Source organism: Malania oleifera, chromosome 2, assembly GCF_029873635.1.
Source record: "Malania oleifera isolate guangnan ecotype guangnan chromosome 2, ASM2987363v1, whole genome shotgun sequence".
NCBI classification, from domain to species: domain Eukaryota; kingdom Viridiplantae; phylum Streptophyta; class Magnoliopsida; order Santalales; family Ximeniaceae; genus Malania; species Malania oleifera.
The window spans coordinates 84830623-84840956 of record NC_080418.1 but is presented as its reverse complement, the minus strand read 5'-3'; the positions used below and the strand labels follow the sequence as shown (position 1 = coordinate 84840956).

General features: G+C 33.6%; 1 protein-coding gene across 6 annotated transcripts; it reads right to left on the bottom strand.

Annotated features, from left to right (window-relative positions):
* Positions 1-2989: 2989 nt before the first annotated feature.
* Positions 2990-9892, bottom strand: LOC131147690 (3-hydroxyisobutyryl-CoA hydrolase-like protein 5). 6 transcript variants are annotated; one of them, XM_058097213.1, is made up of 18 exons: positions 9729-9886; positions 9334-9374; positions 9113-9197; positions 8779-8846; positions 8544-8627; positions 8373-8441; positions 8140-8203; positions 7930-8003; positions 7725-7808; positions 7511-7595; positions 7080-7165; positions 5098-5219; positions 4951-5011; positions 4713-4811; positions 4069-4170; positions 3921-3962; positions 3503-3609; positions 2990-3372 (listed from the first exon to the last, which is right to left on the bottom strand). In XM_058097213.1, the coding sequence occupies exons 4-18, from the start codon at positions 8809-8811 to the stop codon at positions 3309-3311; spliced, it is 1176 nt and encodes a 391-aa protein (XP_057953196.1). In that variant the 5' UTR covers positions 8812-8846; positions 9113-9197; positions 9334-9374; positions 9729-9886; the 3' UTR covers positions 2990-3308. The 6 variants fall into 6 exon arrangements, with proteins under 6 accessions (XP_057953196.1, XP_057953195.1, XP_057953197.1 ...); XM_058097212.1 differs by lacking the exon at positions 9334-9374 and having other exon boundaries at positions 9424-9886; XM_058097214.1 differs by lacking the exon at positions 9113-9197.
* Positions 9893-10334: the final 442 nt, after the last annotated feature.

Here is a 10334-nt window from a genome sequence, read left to right as displayed (position 1 = left end):
CTCCTGCAATTGAAAAAATTTCAGAATAATTTTTCGACACCTGATTTGAATCTGCGTACCTCAATCCGATCTAAACGAACTGCTCTGATCTTGAGCACTCCCACGAAAAAACTATCCAAAAAATTTCTTTCGATCTAATTTGAACTATCATTTCTGCACCTAATCGAAACCGTGCTCCGATACCACTTGTTGACGCGCAATGATTTTAATCTTCCAATCAACAAAATAAATTGCACAAAGAACATTCATAAAAAAAAATGTAGACGAGAGATTTTACGTGATTCGGTAAGATTGCCTATGTCCACAGAACATACACCTAGAGAAAAATCCACTATGAAATGATGGCAATACAAGATCTGGTCAAACTCTCCCCAATCCCAAATCCCCTGTACACCCCACTATGAAAAGATGGCAGTACAAGATCTAATCAGACTCTCCCCAATCCCAAATCCCTTGTACACCTCTTCACCTATCAAACCAGTGAATAAAAAATCTTCCTAGAGAGAAAGCCTCCTCTAGCTCTCCTTGCACAAAATGACAAGCACTACACTCTTTTTTCCATGACTTACAAACATATATATGACACCACACAACCGTTGGATTTAGAGATGATCCAACGGTTATGATAAAAGTCACAATAAATAAATAAATAAAAACATATTTTTTAACATTCAGAATAGTTATTTCCTTCCATATAAATATATATATTGCAAGGAAACATTACGGTTAGTTTTGACAGTTTATTGTGAGTCAATATTTTCCAAAAATTAGTAGCAAAGTTTATTGTGGAGTTAATATTTTCAAAAAATTAATAATATTTATTTTTCTAATTTAATTTTCATGTTATTTTTTATTTTAGTTTATAAACTGTATTGTGCTTAATGTCAATCACTCTTCAATTTTGAGTTAGTCATGCATGACAATCATTATGTTGAGGTTAGTATGTACAAATCATAGTTATCAATAATATTTTGCATAAAAAAATGATTTTGTATTGAAGTATTGTTCTTCATATAAATTATATTTTAATAGATTGATATTATTCTTTAATGCATTTAATGCAAGAAATTACATAAAATCAAAATTTGTGCACTACCATATGGTAGACTCTTCATCTCCAAAAGAAATTAGGATGCATTCCCAAGACGGGGTGAATTGAATTATTTAAAATTTATCTGCAGAATTTTTATTTACTTTAACCTTTAGATATTATAAACTTACACAATCACACTATCAAGATATCTAAGCAGCAACCGTACTGTACCAATCGAGAGTCCTAAATATGAATATGAATTTGAATATGAAATCTAAATTTATAATACAAAATCAAACTTCAAGTAATTCTGTTAATCAATTTGTCAGAGTTTGATTTTCAGCAATTCTCAATGATATATTCAAGAAACAAATTTAGTGATTCAACCTTGAATATCTTGCAACTCATGCTTCAATAGTATAATCAATATCAAAATCAAATTTTCAATAATGAATAATGTTTTTCTTAAAGCATAACTTTAGTAAAGCAATTTGTTAATTTGTTTTTATTTGAGCACTTAAGCTTCAATTAGATAATTAATTACAAATACTTTACCTCAGCTTATTCACTTAAGAATTCAAAATTTTATGCTTGTTTGAATTTTCAGTTTAACAACTCAACCATACAACTGATATATATTCAATCACAACCAAAGCAACATTCAACAAAATCCAATATTCAGCAAGTTCTTAATGAGATTAAAGCATACTTAATGAGATTAAAGCATACACGCAGGCTATATCTTACAAAAATTAAAAGAGTAATGGAAGAAGAGCTGAACACTAGATTTTTACAAGGTTCGGCGGCAGCCCACATCCTTCCCTCAAGTAACCCGCTTTGAGGATTTCCTTTCCATTTCGTTCCCAAGTGAAGTAAGCCTTCGTTTAAGGTGGAGTTCACCTCTCTAACGAGAACAAAATCTCACTAGGTAATGATTCAAAATCCTTGAATCGTCAAAAACAACACAAACAAAGTAAGATTGTTTGTACAAAAGAATACTTCTCAAAAGAGCAGATTAGTACACGTTAGAATCACAATACTTCAAATAAATCAATATAGAAATTGAAACTCGAAAGTATATTACCAGAAATCTGATTAAAGAGTGTGAGTTTTAGAAAAACAAATCAGATTTTCGTGAGTATTTCAGCAAGAACATAGCAGCCTCTTCAAAAAAAATATTTCAGCAGTATAACCCAAACATTTGAATTGTATGTGTGTCATGTCATACCCTAATGTGCAAGAATAATATGTATATATAGTGTACTAGGGTTTCAAAAAGTTTCCTTCAAGTTTTCTCTAATTTTGGAAACCAATCATGCAAATTTTGAAAACAATATCAGCGTTGTTAACAGTTTCAACATAAACATCAGTTGATTGTCATAGGGTTAGTCGCCTGTGCACTTTTAAAAATAGCGCATTTTGAAAGTCATTACTGAGTCAAACGACTGGTCCCGATAGGTTAGTCACCTATTCCTATTATGTTTGCTCATTTTCGAAGTCAGTAACAATTCAGTTGCCTGAGGATATATCATCAGTTGCCTGACCATTCAACCACACTTTTTTTTCAATGTTTTGGTTTCAAACTTAAATTTATAACTTGGAAAACTTTATTTGGACTTTAGGGAAAAATTTTGCATGTATAAAACCAAGTCTCTAAGTCCATGATATATCCTAAGAGTTTCAATCATCAATATTGAAATTTGAAGTACTTGCACGAGACTTTAACATGACAAATCTATCTAAGTTCCTAAGTTTTCATGTTGTGAAACTTCCAATATTCTTCTGAGCTTTAATCACTTCTTCAATGAACTTCATGTCCCTCATGACTTGACGCTTTATATTTATCTTAGCTCATAACTTTAAGTGTAAATATTAGTCAAGCTCTTCAAGCATGCTCACTTGATTTCATAAAAACCACTTAAGCCCCAAAACTCAACTTAAACAAACATGTTGATATTTAAAGGCCAACACCAAAACTTCCAAGCTCTCATATATTGCAAAAGTTGTAATTTCAAGAGAAAATATGCTCATTGGATCTATGTACTACAATCCACCATGCAACTCTTCAATTCTAGGTAGTCACATATCTGCATCTCACCCCTACCCCCCAGGAAATAAAAGTACTAAAATTCTGTTGCGAGATGAAGCATGATAAGAAATTCTAATACTAATATCGTCCTTGCAAGCTTAAGCCAAAAACACAATTCAGCAGGAAACATGAGAACAAAAAACACTAGGGGTGAAGGTCTGCAACCAGCCGCTTCTGAGCAGAAAATTATTTTGGTTCCTCTGGCACCATTGAAGTTGCATAGACGGAATTTTCATATTTTCCATTCCATCTGCAAAATTGATTTGGATTAAAAAGTCTGCAATATTTAGAAATTATGTGATTGAAAAAGTTTAGAAAATTTGGCAATGGATAAATCACGAAAAATGACTATAAATTTTTAACTTTGAAATCATACTAACCTGCATTCCTCCTGTTTTGGAATCTGGAGCTCCTGATCCTCCTTGAATGGCTGAAACACCATGTTGACCTTCTCTTCATCCACACTGCTCAGGATTGACGGGTTCCACTGTTACATTTTTTTATATCAAAGAGGGAGAAAAAGAGAGCTCTCATCAGTTTATAAGGCCAGTTCTTTCTACTTGAATTGGAATAAATTCAAATGTTTGAATTGTGACAATCGTCAGCTGTTTCTTCATTGAAGTAGGCTGAAAAATTTTTCAATACTGCAGATCCTAAATCTTTATAATTTCTTGAGAAAAGTTTTTGAAAAATTTTATGTGAAAACCAAAGTATTCTTACTTATTATAGGAAACATAAGAATATCTGAAAAACAAATGCATGAGAGAAGGAGAAACAGAGAGAAACAGAGAGGCATACCTTTGGATGATTATCTTTATCAATGGTTAGAGCTCTAATACCCTTTTTGTAAGAGAATAAAAATGTTCGTTTCAGGATCAGGAAAGAAAATTTTGCACCATATAATTGAATTGCGAGCCTTTGATCACTAACACCATATGCAACTTACCTCATACATATCATTCGATATTTCAGTTCTCAATATGCTCATTGTTAGTCTAAATTCTTTCTTCAGACATTCAGGAAGTGTTTGCTTCCTACCTTCACGAATCTGGAAATGATTAAAAGTTAATTTATAAGCAGCAAACTCAAGCATCCAAGACATAGAGCCAAGTTACAATGTCCATTGTTAAACCTATGCTGTTTTTATAGCATTAAGATCACATATTATTTAGGCTTAATTACATTAAAAAAGTCACGAAGAAAGAGGAGTGCTTGTCTCAACTTAAAAATAAAAAACTAAATAAAAACAACACCGTTTGTACAATGTACGATTGAAATGCTATGCAGGCCTAGATATGCAATCAATTTTTGTGAATTGCTGAACTTGGAGGCATGTGCCTAAATGGACTGGAGGACAGCACACAAGGAAACTCCATGTACTAATGTCTCAAATCTAAATGGTTAGACCTAACCAAGCCAACCGACTAGATACCAACTGAGCTAATAGGCACGTAGGTACATGCCTCTTAAACTTTAGTTTGCACATGAATTTCTGTTAAAAAATGGATGCCTATTGCTTATAGAACTATTCACTGTAGACCTGGAATGCAATATGAAATTCATGGGAGTGACACAGCAAGAAATTATTACTGATTTTAGTGTTATCTTCAACCCTGTTGGTGATGATCTTTTTAAGCCCTTGAGAATTGCACCTAGCCAACCATTTCCTTCTTTTCTTGCCTCAGATTCCTGAATAATGAATTGCCAAATACACATTAATTTGCAAAATTATGTGGCTGAGTGAACAATAATACTATATCATTATTCCAAGTCACTGAGTATATGATGAGTTCTTCAGTAAAAGACTTGAAATAAAAATTAAGCTTACAAGTGATTGTAAGATCTCCTCAACGGTCTTCTTGGAAAAGCACTCATCAATTGTTGGCTGCCTGAGAGAGAACTGCAGCATATTAGTGCAACTATGAAGGAACTTTTCTATAGCAGCAAATGTGATTCAGTAGGTCAGATTTGATACTGGTTTAAGATACTGTCTTCAGCAATCTGAACATCCAAAGAAAATTCCTCAATTGCTGATTTAACTGCAATCTCGCTGCCAGACTGTAAGCTTATCAAACGCTTCTCAAGCTCCAGCAATTTCTAACATTCAGGAATGAGATAAAATGTTATTAGTGTAACACATAATAGAAGGAATTAACTTCAAAGAGCATATAGAGATTGTTTGAAAATTGACATGACGTTTTAAGAGCTGCACTTGGAACTGCTTTAGCTCAAATATGATGTCAGAATGCCAGTGTTTGATGTTCCAAACTCAGCGTGGTAAAGCATCAGTTGCTCCTTCAAAGTATAATCATTAGGGCAGCAAATAAAAGATTCAAGTGATGCATCTTTGGAAAGCTCATTTAGTAGAGCAACTCATTTTGTTGACAAGAACTTAAGAAATGGCCTTGCCCTGCAGCATAGGCAGGAGGTACTTGAATTTGTGTGATAACATGGCTTCACTTTTTCCTCTTTTTACTGGATATCCAATTTTTAATTACAGATTATGCCACATCCTGGTAAATCAAGTTCAATTCCAAAATTTTGTTATAGTTATGAAGGCTAACTGTGCCATATTTTTTGCATTTTTTTTTACTTCATCAATTTATCATAATATTTGTAAGTTATTCCCCCAAGAGTTGCTCCATTTGAAGAAATGTTGGCATCCAATGAGGGACTCGAAACCTGATGTGTTGTGTCTCTAACTGATGATTTATTACGCTGTCCAAAACCTAGAACTATTGAGAGTAACATGCTCATGCATGGGAATGTAACAATTCCAACAAGACCCTTCAACTCCCAGCTTCTTTGATAGTATGGGTGATAGCTCCATTTTCCGATATCATTCAGGGAATGATTCAATAGCTTGAGAAACTGGATGCAACAGGAAGTGCAAGCTATTTTTTATGTCTACAAATTAATCATTGCATTCCGCAAGAAAACTTATAATTTTATTCATCCTTTTAAACTAGGAATATGATTAGAAGGTATTCCTCTCATTGATTAACATGAAAATACAGGTAACTATTTTCTGATTCCATTCAAGGAATGATCCAATAGTATGAGAAACTAGATGCAACAGGAAGCTAAAGCTATTTTTTTTATGCCTACAAATTATGTCATTGAATTCAGAAAAAAAAAAAAAACCATACAATTTTCTTCATCCTTTTAAATTAGGAATATGATTAGAAGGTATACCTCTCATTGATTAGCGTGAAAATATAGATAAATTATTATTAATCATGATGCACTAGTTTACGAGAAGAAGATGCACTAATTAACTGCATGGATGGTGTACATTCTAATCAGTGAAGGATATCAAAACCATTGACGACAAGCTTGAAAGAAATCGATAAGAAAAAGATTTCGTATAGGATTTCTATCAACAACAATCTTTCTTATACATGCCATCCTCATGTTGATTAGTGAAAATCTGGAAATTTTTTAACAGTTATTTTCCCAGGTCTTACTTCGACATCTGATTTAGTCACAGCCTGTTGCAAAAAGTTTATATTTATCCCACTAGAAACCAACAATCCAACAATGAAACTCCCAAGAATTATTCTTGTCATCTGCTTCACAGTATATGTCATTGTTAGTTGTCTAAATCACTATCAATTTGAAAAACCCCCTCCCCCCACAAAATATAATAAAAAATCTAATTAGTGAAATATGCTTTCATTACTTAATGGTTGACCGTGATCTACAGATGGATTATTAAAGCTGAAGAAAAATAAATCCACAATGAAAGGTTACGCCAGACACAAATAACTTTCAAAAAACTGTTGGGAGATTTCCGTATTAGACACCCCATATTCGTGTTGGCCACAAACACTGATGCTATTTGCATAATTATACATAAATTAAGAAAGATAAATAAGCATGCTTGAGCATAGTACAACCATATTCTCAAAACAGGTTATGTAGACGAAAGTATATCAGTTAAGCATTCAAACTCACATCGGACGGGACAAAATGGGTTGCCATTCCTGCTGCAACCAATTCCCCACCACTCAGCCTTGTTCCTGTTAATGCTAAGAATTCACCTGCACACATGGCAAAATAATATCACTGGCATGTGGATAAACACAACAAAACAAAATACATGCCCCTTCCATTCTGTATTGTGAATGTCTTAAATACTTTCATATCGAGCATTTAGAATCATTATTGCAACATATTAAACATTTGAATATTGTTTGTTCCCAGATTCATTAGCCATCAACATCTCTAAGAGTGTGTGTTGACATCTTCAACAGTCTGGCAGTCACATAGCTTTGCTCTTAAACACCACCCTATGTAGCTAGAGGTATTTCATACTGATTATTAATAATAAAAATGAAAGGCTACATTTGAGCTATCTCTATGTCCTTGGGCAAGCAGATGCTTACCTAAATACCCAGGGAGATGGGAAAGAATGTATGAGAGACTACAGTCTGTGTGAAACCCGATACTTACTTCTGGAGTGGAAAAAACCTACATCAAAAAATTTGCGAATGCCACACACATAAGTCCAGTGGTAAGGAGAAATCAAGCCTTTAGACTCTCAAAATTAGAACACGGATTTTGTACATATGCACATGTCAAAAAATATCTAATACTCACAGTCTTTTCTGTAACAACTGAGAACTTCATTGGAATCACCAAGGCTGAACCTCCACCAACAGCAATTCCATGAGCAAGAGCAACCTGATAATAACATCAACATTTGACCTTGCATGCCACTATGTACTTGGAAATTTAATTTCAAACATTTCCTTCATTTGTAAGTAGAGGTCTATCTTATGAATACAATATTTCAAAACAATACCTGTGTTTTCTTATATGTATGGATGTGATACATTAGCCAATACATTCTGTAGACCACTTCAAGGCACGAGTCCTCTGCCAAAGAGCAATTCATGTTTAACTTTTCCACATATATAATTAAGGCATATGCGTTAATACCTTTCTCCATCTAAAAGGAAAAATAAAAAGCAGGGAAAATTGGTTGTCATTAAATTTTAGGGAATGCATTTACTCAATGTCCTTCCATCATAGAACATTTTCAAATCACCACCAGCAGAAAAAGCACGACCAGCTCCCTGCATATGAGCAACAATGAAATTATACAAACCACAGTAATCAGCTACACAATGTCAAGCACCTACTAAGTAACTTACATTCATAATTGCTGCTCCATACAATCATTTTATAGATCAACATAAATCAACAACAATTAAACTTGAAATTTTGGGGTGTATTGATACTAGCCTTGATTATCACAAGCTGCATCTTGTCATCTCTTTCCCATTTCTCTAAGAATTCTGCAAGCCGGGAAACCTAGTCGCAGGGAAAAAAAAAAAAAAAACAAGCACATAAACACAAAATTGGTTGTTAAACTAGAACAAAGCAGGAATTTGGGTCAGATTATGTTCAACATACCACTTTGGATGAAATGACATTCAATTGACGAGGTCGGTTCAAGGTGATTAATCCCACACGGTCTATCTCTTCCCCAAGAACGACCTAACAGTAATAACAACGATACCAATACCATTTATTTGTCTGAGACACGTCTTATTTTCATGCATTGCAAGCAATGTCCATTCACCCAGAAAAACCAAAAAAAAAAAAGCAGAAGAAAGAAGCATCTCCTACTTCTTTGGAGATTAATTACCTGTTCATCTGTGTTTATCACTTCTTCTGCCATCTAAATTATAAATCAAGTAATCAAGGTCGAGCCAACTGTATAGAAAAACCAACATAAAACAATGAGAACCCTGACACAAGAAAAAATAAAAATAAAAAAAGAAATGAAAGATGAACAACATGAGCACGTAGAGAATTCAAAATCAGAAATTGGATAATTCAAATTTAAAATAAAGAATACAGCTCGAATCTTGAATTAAGCACAAAACATGCAATGCCAAACAGACAACCATTCCTCAAGTCAAAATAAAAAAGTATACAGCTTAATTAAATCTTCAATTTGAGCACAGAAGGCACACTACCCAGAAACCAAAAATTGCCAACAAGTCGTATTAAGTAATTATTGGGAGTGTCTGCATTAGCTCTGCGGGCGATCCACCAGAGGCCCTATTGGACCACACACAGACACATAGGAACATAATTGTTGATCCAACATGATTGAAAAAGGGACACAAAATCTATCAAATGACTGCGGAAAAATAAAGCAATCTCCGTAAACATAAGGAAAAAAGTGATTACTAGCCTCAAATGATGCGCAAAGAAGCCCAAAATCATGCAAAACGACTGCGGAAAAATAAAAGAAGCAGAGAGATCAATGCGTTGTAGAACTTACAAGTGACAAGATATCAAGTTTTCCAACTTCAGCAGAGTGACAGTAAAAGAAATGGTTTTTATGGCTGTGATCTAAGTATAAATACCCAGTTTTGAGAGAGGCTTTCTTATTTTTTATTTTAGAGAGAAAATGCCCAACCCAAAAAAAAAAAAAAAACAAATTAGAGTGAAAATGATAGAGCTGAGCTGATACAAAGCTCGGATGGAAGCTAGCAACTACCCAAGCTTTGAATTCAGAACAACCTCTCCGGCGCCGCACAACACGAGGCCACGAGGAGAGTTTATGGGGGCAGTGAGAGAAACTACCATGGTTGGGACACTGTTCAACGCGTGTCCAAGAAATCTCATCCCACGGCTTTCATCTGCTACCTAACCAACCACCGCAGAGTTCAAGCTTCCAACCACTTTTGTTGCCATGTTTAGGGTCTGACTTTCAGGCTCTTCTCTTCTCACCACCTACCCACTCCAAGTTTAATCGACTCTTCTTTCTATATTAAATATTCCAAAAAAATTATAGAAGGAATTGAGAGGGAAAAAGTAACGCCAGGATTTTGAACTATGCATAGGATAAATTACAAACAATTATTTAGCCTTTAATTTAGATTTGTGTTAATTTTTATAAAATTTAATATATTTTTATGTTATATTTTGTTTAAACTTATATAAATTTATATTTAAAGTTTGAAATTTATAGTGTTAACTAATAAGCACTAATAATAAGTGCGATATTTCATGTTTTATTAAATTACACATTGTTTTTGTGAAGCTTTTATTATGACTACCTCTAAGAGTTTGTCCGATTTAGATTTCTTGAATTATAACATCCGCAGTAGTGAACTATTTTTAATAAAAGATTATTTATTCATAAGAATCTATTACTTTAATGTAAATTTAAGACATAAACCCTTTGAA

What these genes read in the sequence shown, in the direction of transcription:
- LOC131147690 (XM_058097211.1), bottom strand. Translation starts at nt 8,811, where the DNA reads ATGGCAGAAGAAGTGATAAACACAGATGAACAG. An exon ending in TGATAAACACAGATGAACAG is followed by an intron (nt 8,628 to 8,778) that starts GTAATTAATCTC and finishes TATTACTGTTAG; the next exon opens with GTCGTTCTTGGGGAAGAGAT. An exon ending in CCCATTTTGTCCCGTCCGAT is followed by an intron (nt 5,220 to 7,079) that starts GTGAGTTTGAAT and finishes CCTGAATGTTAG; the next exon opens with AAATTGCTGGAGCTTGAGAA.